The sequence below is a fragment of the Leptodactylus fuscus genome, chromosome 5, assembly GCF_031893055.1.
Source record: "Leptodactylus fuscus isolate aLepFus1 chromosome 5, aLepFus1.hap2, whole genome shotgun sequence".
NCBI classification, from domain to species: domain Eukaryota; kingdom Metazoa; phylum Chordata; class Amphibia; order Anura; family Leptodactylidae; genus Leptodactylus; species Leptodactylus fuscus.
This window is the reverse complement of record NC_134269.1, coordinates 80,674,526-80,688,079: the sequence shown is the minus strand read 5'-3', so window position 1 is coordinate 80,688,079 and position 13,554 is coordinate 80,674,526. Positions and strand designations below refer to the sequence as shown.

The following is a 13,554-nucleotide window of genomic DNA, read 5'->3' as shown; positions in this document are numbered from 1 at the left end:
TGACATCCTTACGGTAGATATTTTAGTATATAAATATGGCTTTACATATAAAGCTCTGTGTTAGGACATCATTCACATAAGTAAATATTTAGATTCTATCAGGACTTGGGGACCATTAACCAATAGTTTGTATAACGATTTCTATGTAAACATATCGAACTGGCAGACCTCACAGGAAGCTGGGAGAAACTATGTAGTAATGTGGCAATAAAGACTAAACAGAAAGCACCATAAATACATTTATTACAGATATGTATACAAAAAAATAATTTCCATCTGCGTCACTAAAAAGCATACGAGGATGAATGGAATAGCTTTCGTGTGTCCTGTGGCAATCCGCCTATAAAATCATCTTAAACAGCAGAACCCTACAAAGTTCTCCGCTGTAGTATGAAAAACCATAAACTATTTAGCAGTATGAGCACTTTAGTGATATGCTGGGATAAAAACTGTCCCACAGTAGCCCAAATGATTATGCGTTTCAGAGTCTAAGAAAAGTGGAGACTTCTATGTGAAGCCAGAGTGCTGCTGCTAAACTGCTAGAAGAACGCACGGCCCCCTTGCTGTGAAGCTCATGTCTACCATCCCTGTTTCTTTACCCACATGCAGGGCATTTAGCTACTTCTCATTAAGCTCAAACAATGCAACGTAACAGAACTACAGAGAACAAGTCCCTCTGCTGCTCACATGCAGTGTGTGTAATGAGCCTGCAGGTGGAGCTGTTATCCAGACACTCAAGATGCTGCTGCACAGCCAACAAACAAATAAGGGCTAGGAAGAGTTTGCTCAAATACTGCAGGGAGAAGGGAGAGATTTTTTTTTAATCAATTCAAACCTATACACAATATGTCAAACGCACATGACACTCATTCACTAGCACAAAACAGTTCTCAATGAGCATATTAAAAGGGAAGAAAAAAAGGACTAAAAGAAAAGTGTTCCAGCATTGTGTTTTCAGGGATGACATGGTTTAAGGACCAACCGAAAGTATGTACCTTATCATGCTACTTTAAAGGGAGTCTGTCAAGTCCAAAATACCTTCCAAACAGCACTGTGCAGAGTCTAGTAGTAGAAACACAGGCCACAAACTGATGCAGCAATGCAGGGATCGCCATCCTAGTGCACCAGGGGCGGGTCAGATTTGCCAGATAAATTACTGTCTGTCATGATGCAGGCAAAGGCTGGAAACGGATGGATGCCAACGGTTAGTGTATGGACAGTCAGAGCAATTTAGACTGTAGGAAAGTCTGGCAAAAAAGAAGGCCTGCACCCAAAGCATTTGCAGACTGACTAGAATACCCAGAAAAAGGTGCCCATCTCTGCATGGCTTCAACAGTTTGTGGCCATAAAGATATGCGTATGCCCCTAGGAAATGCCCCTGCACAGCACTGATGTTGGTTTGGGAGGAATTTTAGACCAGGCAGACTCCCTTTACCCAACAAATATTCATAAGCCAATTCATTTACATCATCTCAGTAGTAGTAAAGCAGTACACAGGCTGGTGCAAGCACAACTCACTCTCCTGGCTACAGCCATGTTCAGTCGCTGACATACGACAGATTTACTAAGCTTAAAAGGTGTTTGGGAAGGGCGTTAGGTTTAATGGCCTTGCTCCTTCAAGTGAATGGCAGATGAGCTGCAGTAATGTCACGCAGCCTTGCTCAATTTGCACCAAAACCTGGCATATAAACCTTCCATCGCATTTATTATAGGTTTTAAAAACTTGCCTTGCTCAACAAGGAGGGCATGGTTTACAATGCACCAATATGTAAAATTTTAGAAAAAAGCAAGTAAACCTAGTGGCTACTGGAGAAAGGGGCGTGTGAAGTCAGTCACATACATCATCAGTTCCTCTCCGCCGAGCCCACCGATTGGTCTCAGTAGTCACATGAGCCTCAGGGCTTCTAGCAATACAGCCCGGGCACAAGACAAGTGATCTTGCTTTTATTTTATATCTTCCCTCGGCACCCCACAGCTCGCTACAATTCCTGGAAAACTCCTTTAAACAAATTGTCCATAGATATGCCTTCTTTATCATCCGGCTTGGGCCACCTAGAGATCAGTTTAGATCACCAATGCTAAACAGGATTAGTAAATCTGCCCCATTATTTCTGGGATATGAGTCAATCACCTGAATTACTGTATGCTAGATTATTCTTTATCAACCCCACCCCCCATGTCTTCATATATTCTCAAAAATCACAATTTATATGTAATCTCAAAGAATTACCACAATTTAATATTTATTGCTCTTACTTGGATAGCATCAACATATTGCATAGCACTTTACAAAAATTGTCATATACCATATATATAAAACGCAAAAGGAGATCCTGAATCAACCATCGTAATGTAAGAGCAATGCAGAGCAATGAGACGTGGAGTGTGCCGTACAGGTCTACTAAATATTAATGGGTTATTTAAGTTGTAAAGAGTAGCGTCATCAGAAATTGAATGAAACCTGGGCTGCTCTCTGTTTTGGTAGCTCTGTCATTTCTAAGACTTTTTTTTTTTGTTAATCTAGCAGAAATCATCTGGCTCGGAGTACAGTCTACCCTGAATTAGACACAACTGTTAAAATGTAAATTGCTAAACTATTTTTAGCTGCTGGGAGGGAAGAAAAAATATTCCTGGCCTCGGGAAAATGATTTGAAGCATTGTGTTCATTTTGTTTATCAAGCAGCTATTCAGCCTCTAGTGGGGCCCAAGTGCTTAGGCAAGCAAAAGCTTTTAAGAGTGCCTGCAGCTGCAGTCCTGGCTTCCAGGTAGACTGCAGGTTCAGAGCACAGCTGCCCTAGGCTGTGGAAGCCATATCAGCTCCATCTGCAAACAAGGTAGCAAACAGATTTCACACTACAGCTTTATTCCTACAGAAAAACTTGACAAGAAATCAAAATATTAAAACTTAGAGAGAGTTGAGCCATATCACTAACCAATCGCGGCTTATCGTATGCGCCCTGTGCAGCAGCAGAAAAAACTATGGAGGATGCTCCATTGAAACAAAACTGCTCTGAGTTATGACTCATCCAATTGCACCTGCGCCCAAGTGTTAAGTACTGCCAAATAAAAGCCCTCCATCCATTTACACAACAAAGAGATGTGCCCCGCAAGGCAGCAAAGCTCTCCCCCTCCCCTCACATTTGTTCTTAAATGGAGGGAGGGAGGAAAAGCGAGAGGGAGACACAGAGAGGAGAGAGAGAGAGTGAGTAAAACTTCTTTCAGTGAGAAGGGATTTTCATTACACGTGGATTTTTAAATGCGGATTCATTTACAAACAATTTTCCTCCTTTAAAGAATAAAGCATATTTAATTCCACAAAACACCCCTATAGCAATAGATTATCACAGCCATTAATGCTTTTTTCCCCAACCAAAACCCTTGCAACCTTTTTCATCAAAGCCCTTTATTCTCTAAGGATATATTTTCGAGCAAAGAGGGATCAACAAACTAGTTGCTTGAAAGCCTTCCTGATGCTAGGCTGAAGTTAGGAAAGGCTTAATGAAAGCTTTAAAATCCACCAGGGTTTCACACTGAACATCTGACTTGGTGATTTATGCATATTAATAACCTCAGTCCTACTGAGGCAAGCTGAGCTGTACGTGTCCTCCGAATCTTAATGTCTTCAGCTCCATTGGGATTATTACAAATGTAAATTTTGAAGATTCTTGGCTATTAATCTCTGTCTGTCCTCCTGCTCAGCAACATAATGACTAATTAAACATCAAAAGACCTGTACAGGAGATCTTCTTTGACAGCTTCTGGCCCTGTTCTCCTCCCATGAGAGGAATTCAAATGACAGGGACAAGGGGACAGAAGCATATGACGCTGCTACAAATCACTGCCGGGAATCTAAAAACTAAACATCAAATGTGACTTTAGACCTAATGAAGCTCTGCATTGATCAAGACAGCCAGTTTATGGTCATTGGAGAAAAGCTGCTTAAATAATGATTTGTGCCACCTATGTTTATGGGCCCGTGAGTTACATTTATTTTCCACAACCACACTAACAACACAATCGGTACTTACAGAAGAAGGCAAGCCAGGGGGAACCTTTCTTATCTTCTTAGTTTGTACAGGATCTGTGCAAAGAAGAGATGAAGAAATATAACTTGGGGCTAAACTCTATTAAACTACTAAGTCACAATTTATAGCTTTCATTCAGACAGTTATGTTTTTGACTCTCTTGAAGAATATATATATATATATATATATATATATATATATATATATATATATATATATATATATATATATATATATATATATAATTTTATTTATTTTTTACACATACATAAAACAGTGCCAATGACTGGTTCCCACTTACTTGTACTGAACAGAAGTTACACTACCATCATGAGAACCTTATGATGACGTAAGATCTGTTCAGTATCATAGTAAAGGGTGGGTCTATACTGAAATAATAACCATAAGACTATACATTTAATGTAGAAATTTTGAAGTTGATATAGTATATTAGGGGATGCTTAAAATGTCCTTACTAGCAGAGTAGCTCAAGAAACACAGTAACACATGACTGTCACCCTACATGCAGGGTATTATACCACAGCCCCAAAACTGTGTAGTGTTGCATTTCTGTGCACAGTGGGATGCGGAGAGTAACTCTGTGTAGGAGACATGCTGAAGGAATTTGTCCCTCTTCACTCTCTGGGTTTGCAGAAGATTGTGAGATCAGAGCTACACTGGCTGAAGAGTATGTGGAATATCCTAGAGATATTCCAAGAGAAGCATACCAAGTTAATGGGAGCCTGGAAACCAAATCAATTACTTACTATAGTGAATGGGAATATATTCTTTTCCATATACACATCACTAAAGTAGATTATTCACATTATTTTTATTTATTTTTTTTAGAAATCTGCTTTACCATTGGTGTTTTGGGTTTTTTTTCTACAAAGTCTAGGTGTGGAATAGCCTACCCCTAGTCACAGCTGACAACTACAAAAAAGGATTAGATGCATTGTTGGAGCAAAATAGCATTGATGGTTATGGAAATGTATAGATTGTTAGGACGTTTCCCATACCCAGGCTGAACTTGATGGACATACATCTTTTGCCAACCATACTATGTCCCTAGCCTAAAAGTAACCATACAAACATGTAAGTGACGCTAGTTAATAATACGATCTCTAGAAGACAAGATATTTCCAAATGGTGCCTAACAGACCCTACTGACGTGAAATACATGATGTGCTGTTTTTTTGCCATCAAAAAGTGATGGCACAAGAGACAAAGGCTGAGCAGCAAAAAGCCTAATACTGCAGCAAGGACTGCCCGCTGTCAATACTACAAAGCTCATTTTGAAATCAATAGGAACTTTGCCGCAGATGTTCTTGTACAGCACATGGAAATCTAGAAGTCAGTAAGCCTAAGCAGTGCCATGGATGGACAGAATGGACACTGAGCAGTTTCTGCTTAAGTATTTAGAGGGAAAAAAAAACCTGTTTCAGATATATAGCATGAGGTTCATGTTTAACACTATAGTATACTTCCCAGTTATAAACTAAACTGTTATACTGCATTCATTCTTATGTTAAAAGACTTTTATCAAAAAAACTTCATAGCAATTTTACATTGACGTCTGTATTTATTATATTTTTTTAGCAACCTCTCAACAAAAAAAAAAAATCAGATCGATGCCTAAACTATGATGCCAACTTATACACAGCAAGTGATTCACCCGAGCTTAAAACAGTTATGTAATATGCTTTGTGTAGACCCTATTAATATGAATGACATCACAAGTATTATCCCTAAAGCTTTTTTCAAATCAAGGTCAGTAACTTAATCTCTGGTTTTATTGTAACGTATTGGCCAGCTCTTCTGTATGTGCGGCTAAACCTTAACCTGCATGATCTAAGAACTGCTCATAGAAGATAATGATTAAAGTAATAGGGTTTAGACAGACAGTATATGTTTCTATAGTAAATGAGGGGCACATTAATCTTATTGGAAGTTGAAGGGGGAAAACAATGTTAACACCACTGTACAGTGTAGATGGAGATATCTTTACAAATTATTTCCTCCTTGTATTATCACTATACATTAATAAAGTTAAACATAATTGAATACAATTTCTGACAGGGTTAACAATGAGTGGACAAAAAAAAATCCACCTCGTGGAATGTTTATACTAATGGTCTAAGGCTAAGCACACTGCCAAAAATCTGTGCAGGACTTCTCTTCGCTGGTTACAATAAAAAAGCGGTGGATACCCAACAGACTCCATTAGAGTCTATGAGATCCGCAGGTGTCTGCCGTTTTCGTGATCTGGCTTTCTATCCTTCGGGTTCTCCAGCTGATCCCGAGCGATTGAGACCCGTGCGCAGATGTGAACCTGTGGAATGTATATTAATGCCTCGGACAATGTTGATGTGCTAACAAGAAGCAATACGCAGCGTAAAGATTACCTATTAGCTTTCCTGACCTAGCAAATAATTGTACTATTCATAAAATAATAATGGTGGAGTAGCCATTTATATCAATGGAGGTCTAACCCTTGGTTCACTCCAGGGAGACTCCAACACAATATGTGAATCTAACCATAAATCTACCATAATTTAGGATTTGCAGAGAGCTCAAGACTCTCTGGATTTGCATACAAACTAAGGAGAGAGCAACTGAGAAGCTGTGTGCCATATAGGCCTCAAGATAGGAAAATTATGATAAACTGGTTGATGACCGTGGCAGAAAAGGGAGATAATGTACTCATGTAAGATTCCAACATGGCTGCTATCGACTAGAACACCTCCAGTGCTTTTACATTGAAGATCAGGAATCGGATGCACTTAATGGAGCAACTCTGAAAGCACTTATAAAGTCACTGACCAGGAGAGAACATTCTAGATTCAGTCTCTACAACTGAAGTTTGGGTTCCAGTGACCACTGATGTTTATAGGTATGACATAATAACAGACATGGAGCAATCATACACTACTACAAAAAGTATTAGACTTCAGAAAAACCACCTACAAAAATGGGGGCATATCTAAAAAGTGGATTTAAGAGGGTGGAATAGAACAGAAGTGGTGTATGGACACTAGTAAAAGGGGCCATCGTACAGGCAACTAAACTAGAAGTCAAACAGAATAGCAAAGAAAGTGGGAAGAGGCCACTATGGTTTACTAGCAAAGAAAGCAATATAGTAAAAGAAAAGGAGGGCACTTTTATGAGGTATGAAGAAACCGGAAGTGTAACTCCTAGATCGAGAACTGAAAAATTAAACAGAAAGAGGCCAAAAAATGCCGCTAAGCCATCTAAGGAAGAAGAAATGGATAAGTATTACGAAAGGGGATAAAACTTTTTTTCCCCAGGTATATTAAGGATAGATTCATACTAGTGCCCAATCTCTGCTCAGGGTTTCCATCCTGGAATCAGTTTAAAAAATGCATGCAAGCATAAAAGATGGTGACTTAGTGCCCGTGATGGTGGAATGCAAGGCTTAATATTGGAGCCCAATCGGTCAGCTGCAGCTCTTACCCAGACACCAACCTACAACATAGGTGGTGGTGTGCTATATAATGGAAATAAAACAAAAAAAAAAGGAAAATGTAAAGCGCTACTAATAGTAGTTTGAATAGTGAAGATGGAATGTAGTGACAATACCAATTCCTTTTAATATGTTAAGTATATAAAAGTTTAGGAGGGAATGATTTTTAATAAAATAAAAAAAGAAAATTATAAAAAAAAAAAAAACCACAAGTACAAGGAGGCAGAATATAAAATGTGTGTGGAGGAAAAAAATGAGGAATATATAACGGAAAGAATAATTGAGTGAGTCAGTGAATATAAACAAGCCTGGGATAAACATACGGTATGTCCTCAAGAGTAGAAGTAAATATGAGGGCAGACTACATGGATCATGTGATCTTCTGAGAGTTTTTTTACTTTATTATTTTTTTGTAAATAACCCAGTTCATACCATTCTTCAGATATGTCACTTAGCAGGTCATCAATAAATTGAGAACCAAGTGCTATCAGTCCAGTGAGTGCTGACATTAAGACTGTGTAAGGACACATTCATGTGAGGAGAATGGCAACACCCAGTTGACAATTTGTTGCTAAATATTCAGGAGGAATAAACAGAGGAACAGCACAAGTTGGGTTTCTAAGAAAAGATGCTGCTGAATTATTTTGTGTATGCCACCAGCATTTATATAACACACACTAGGAGAAAATTCTATTCTACTTATTATATTTAGTTTCTGAATATCTTCATTGTGGCAACAGAAAGGAGACACACAAGCATGGGAATGTGTTCCTAAAGCATAAGTATTGCTGGCAGTCACTCAGTTTAGAAGCCCTTGATAATTTTCATGAAAGCTGCAAATTATAAGCACCATTACACGTGCACCTACTCTGCTTACCATAGTGCCAAATTTTTACAGACATGCCATTAAAAATGGCTTAGCAACCAATGTAACCCTGGGCAGAAGCACATAACAGGAATCTCTCTTAAGACAGATTCTTGCTATATATATATATATATATATATATATATATATATATATATATATATATATATATATATATATACATATATATATACATATATATATTAGTTTGTCATGTATATATATATATTAGTTTATTTATTTATATTCACACTGGATGTGAGACCAAGAGCTTGCCTCATGACATGCATAAATGCTGTACGACACAAGACAACACATTCAGATACAAAAGCAGCATTCACACACCCCGATCAGTCATGCAGGGATAAGAAAAGACTGTCATAACTGCTGGAGAAACTTGTTACACTTGTCAGTTACCTAAAGTCGGGGTGTCCTGTAAGGGCCTTCGACGAGAACCTGATGCAGAGAATGGAAAATAAGGGCTTCCGGGTTTTCCTGAGGTTGGAAGCTGCCCCGAACTACCAAGTCCAATATCAGTTCGAATCAGGCTGGTCTGTAAAATACAACCACCACGATTTGTGAGAAATCATTTGAAATTTAAGAAGAAAAAAAAGAAAAAAAAAAAAAAAAAGACTAATTTAACATTATTTTAATACTACTACATCAGTAAATATTAAGACACAATTTAAAAAAATGGTTTTATCTAGAGAAAGTGAGCACTGAGAAGTAAATGTTTCACTGCTGACTTTAGCAATTGTATGCTTTATTTGTTAATGCATGACTAAGGGTTGGTTCACATCTGCATTGGTATTCCATCTGGGGGGGTCCGGATGGGGGCCCCCCAAACGGAATACCAAACACAATTGCTGTGCAGTAATAGCACATGGATCCCCATAGACTACAATGGGGTCTGTGTGCTTGCCGTCAGATCTCCGCACAGAACATGTGGACAGGAAATTAGTTCACAATCTACTTTCCTGTCCGTATGATTCGTACGGGCAGAGCGCGGCAAGCACACAGACCCCATTATAGTCTATAGGGTCCGTGTGCTTTTACTGGACAGCACTTGCAATTGCGTTTGGTATTGTTTTGGGGGGGGGGGGGGGCGCAAGCGGGTGTCCCCTTGCGGACTCCCCGAATGGATTACCAAGCGCAGATGTGAATGAAGGGTTAGACAATGTCCTCCTTGCTTATACTTGATAAGATATTGTTTTATTATAATGGTTTCTTATGCAGCAGCTGCTCTGAAAATACCAACTTACTATTGAAACCACATTCAAGGACAAAATTTACCTTTACTGACTTGAATTGCAACAGAAAGGGACAACAATTACCACAACTTTGCAGCAAAATCATCTGTAGATGGCAAAATATAAACAAATATATATAGTATTGTGCAAATATTTTAGGCAGCTGTGTGGTAGTAAGGCTAGGTTGACACTTGCGCCAAGCTCTCCATTGTTTGGGCCCGCCAAGGGAATTTTCTCTGATGATTTTAGCAGAATCTGCGGCGAAGCCTCATATACAGATGTGAACCTCGCCTAAGAATATTTTCATTGTCAAGTTTATGTTCGTCAATTAACAAAATTAAGGGAAAAAGCAAAAGAGAAATCTTTTGATCACCCTTTAAAGGAGAAGATAAAGAAAACAGCACAGTGCAGGTACCTAGTGCATTACCAACTTATGCACTTTGGATAACTACAAGTATGTGCTCACCTTAAGAGGTTGTGAAGGATCACAACACTCGTCAAAGCAGATAGAAACCAAAAAGTGAAAACCTCCTATAACAGGTATTCGCAGGACTGCCAAACCATCACCAGGATGGAAAGTGTTGACACTTTAAACGGAATGAGATTTCCAATAATAAATCAAATGAAATCCGTGCTTACCAGAGGTGTGTTTTTTTTTTTTTTTTTAATGTAGATGGTGAGTCCCACATAGAGCTCACAATGTACATTTTTTTCCTATCAGTATGTCTTTTTTGGAATATGGGATGGAAATCCATGCAAACACGGGGAGAACATACAAACTCCTTGCAGATGGTTTTATGCCCTTGGTGGGATTTGAACACCAGGACTCCAGCACTGCAAGGCTGCAGTGCTGACCACTGAGCCACCGTGTGGCCCCTACCAGAGGTGTTCTTGGGAATGATCCTTTATCACCTGATGAAGGGATGTGCCTATACCGAAACGTTTTTTGTGAACTGTTTGGAAGTTGTTTCATTAAAGGAACATTCCCCAGAACACCTCTGGTAAGCGCAGATTTCATTTGATTTATTATTGGAAATCTCAGTCCGTTTAAAGTGTCCACCCTTTAAAGGAGAAGTCTTGGAAGTGATGATATGGCCCCCACAGAGCCCTGATCTCAACATCATTGAGTCTGACAGATTACATGAAGAGACAGAAGGATCTGACGAAGACTAAAGCCACAGACTGTGGTTAGGTCTCCATGATGTTTTGAACAACCACCCTGCAGAGTAGAGTCCCTTCATAAACTAAACAGACAAATTGATACTGTGTTGAACGTTGTCAAACCAAAATAATGAATAATTTAATTTCTCTTTTGTTCATTCACGTTACATTTTGTTAATTGACAAGACTAAACTATTAGCACTTCTCTTTTCTAAAGCATTATTACTTTGCGGCATTTTTCCCACAGCTGCCTAAGACATTTGCAGGTAGGGAGCACGTTATTGTCTATGGGTGTCCACCCCAAGCACTGCACAGTAAATTGTTTATTACAAATTCTGACAGCAGAAAGATGGTGAGAACAGAAATACAGCTTATTAAAATTACCAATATTTTTTGACATTAGATGCACATATGCTGCTAGGACTAAATATGACATTGAAAAAAGCAGCTTAGTCTTAAATTGACTGATAATACTCATGTACTATATAGCACAAATAAAACACTTATGTGTTCCTCTCCCTTTCCAGCAACAGAAAACTGGAGCACAAGGCAAAATAAATCTTCCTCATAGAGCTCGCAAAAAAGTAGAACAACACTGGCATACAAGGAATAATAAATGTGCCCCTATATTCACATTAGCATTGGAGGCTCCATTACTCAGTGAAATCTGCTGGGTGCCAATGACAATGTAATGGATCCACCACTGCAACTGTAGAAGCAGAGGAATGGAAATGACCAATGCAGGTGTGAACAGAGATTAAAGCAGGGGTCTTCAAAGGACCACTAGTAATTCTGCAATTGTATAAATGTAACTATACCAGTTATGTGTAGTTACATTTATAGCTTGTTGAAGGCAACCATAAGGCTGATGTTATCATATTGTTAATTAGGATACTATTAAGATAAGATAATCCTTTAATAGTCCCACATTGGGGAAATTTCAGAATTACCTACGTGTATTGCCCCCTCCCCTCCCTACAGGTAATGTGCCACCCCACACATAGCGAATAGTGTTCCAATTGTCCCCCAACATAGATAATGGTGACCCACATACGTAACAGTTCTCCCTACCAAACCCCAAATCACATCACATACAATCTAGGCCACACAACACTGGTGAATTTCATACTTACCATTTCTTCCTGCAAAGCACGGATGTGGTGCTCGGCTATGCACAAGCAATACCATATAGTGAGAGACAGTATGAATGAAGGAGATTAAAAGAGGTGCACAGCCGGGGGACACATCAGTGTTTTGCAGGAAGACATGGTAAGTATGAAGTTCCCTACACCTGGAGACAGTAGTGTGGTGAGGGGGCCTATTAGGCCTCCTGGTTTAGGGGACCGGTCACAAGGATGACTACTGTGAGCTCTATAGGTGTGTTCTGTCCTTGGCTGGAAAGCCCACCTCATTCCTCAGCTAGAGGGTGCTGGGGCATGTCCAGATGAAGATAAAACAAAATGATGTCACGTGATGTGGCTTACTCGTTCACAATAGATCACAGAGAGCTTTTCTTTAAGCCTTCACACAGTATATCACCCCCTCTTTTATTCGAGCCTATATTTTTTATATTTACTTATTACCAACATTTACAAAAGAGCAAGAAAAAAAAAAAAAAAGTCCCTTCTTAGGATCTGGCAAATTTTCATCCATCATTCACACATGTCTATGAGGGATCTGTGAAAATAGGTACTGCACAGACACAAATCACACACAAAAAAAATGACCACCTCATCATGGTTGTGTAAGTGCTTTCACACACGACAGGATCTAACCCTACTAGGGGGTGGAGACCATGCAGATTCCAGGGGCATTTCCTGCTCACAAATATACAGACTTTTTAAAGAACGGTAGCCATTCCATTAATGGAACTGCAAAAATTAACAAAGAATTAGCAATATTTATTGTTTAGAGACACGCATATAATATGCAAAATTCTTTGCCTTTTTTTCCCCCATTCTGCGTGCATCACTTTTGATAACCCTGCAAGAGTAATCCTTTATGATGGATTGATCACTGCTGACAGAATACAGAACACTCAATTCCTAGGGGACATTCTGTCCCAAGTTAGTAAATTGCCTAAATCACCATGACACCTGTCAATGTACGCACTCTTAAGCCGATGCCTTCTGGAGTATTGGGTACACTGGACCATTTCTAAAAGCCAAGTGTAAGTAAAAACTAATTTTGTATTCAGTTATCACCACAGATATAGCTAATAGTTTTAAATGGATGTGGTTGCTAAGTAAAGTACTAGTCACATTAGCTATTCTGCATTTAAAATGTCAAGGAGGAAATACATGATACTATACGGTTACCTATATACATACTCGCAGTATAGACTGCCAGGTCCTTTCTTCCATACACAGCCAAGAAACCCCAATAATGGTGGTGCAATTTTATTACCACCAAATGCAGAGTGTTTCATCACAAGAAACCTTCTGCCTATGACACAGGTTACCCAATCACACAATCTGTGGGGGTTGAAGTGGTTGAATTCCCACCATTCTAGCATATCACACCTACCCAGAAGTGGGATAAATACTTCAGACTAGAATATCCATTTCATTGTGCAACTATTCATAAATCACATTGAAATGTATTTGCTACATTTTAAACCTTTCAATAAGTTATAATTTCCATATCCTTAAATGAGCAAAATAACTATTAAAAATAAATAAATGAATAAAAAAATCAGACTATGTCCAGCAAATCTATTAAAAATAGTAATCCGATTCTGGTTTCTTCACATAACTCAGGAAGCAACAG

General features: G+C 38.9%; 1 protein-coding gene across 9 annotated transcripts in view; it reads right to left on the bottom strand.

Annotated features, from left to right (window-relative positions):
• TCF12 (transcription factor 12) overlaps positions 1 to 13,554 on the bottom strand; it is a 137,211-nt gene that overhangs the window by 36,211 nt on the left and 87,446 nt on the right. For all 9 annotated transcript variants that reach the window (XM_075273512.1, XM_075273514.1, XM_075273522.1 and 6 more), the window contains 2 exons: positions 8,792 to 8,927; positions 4,029 to 4,081 (listed from right to left, as the gene is read on the bottom strand). In XM_075273512.1, coding sequence (XP_075129613.1) covers positions 4,029 to 4,081; positions 8,792 to 8,927 — 189 coding nt within the window. The remainder of the gene's footprint in view (positions 1 to 4,028; positions 4,082 to 8,791; positions 8,928 to 13,554) is intronic.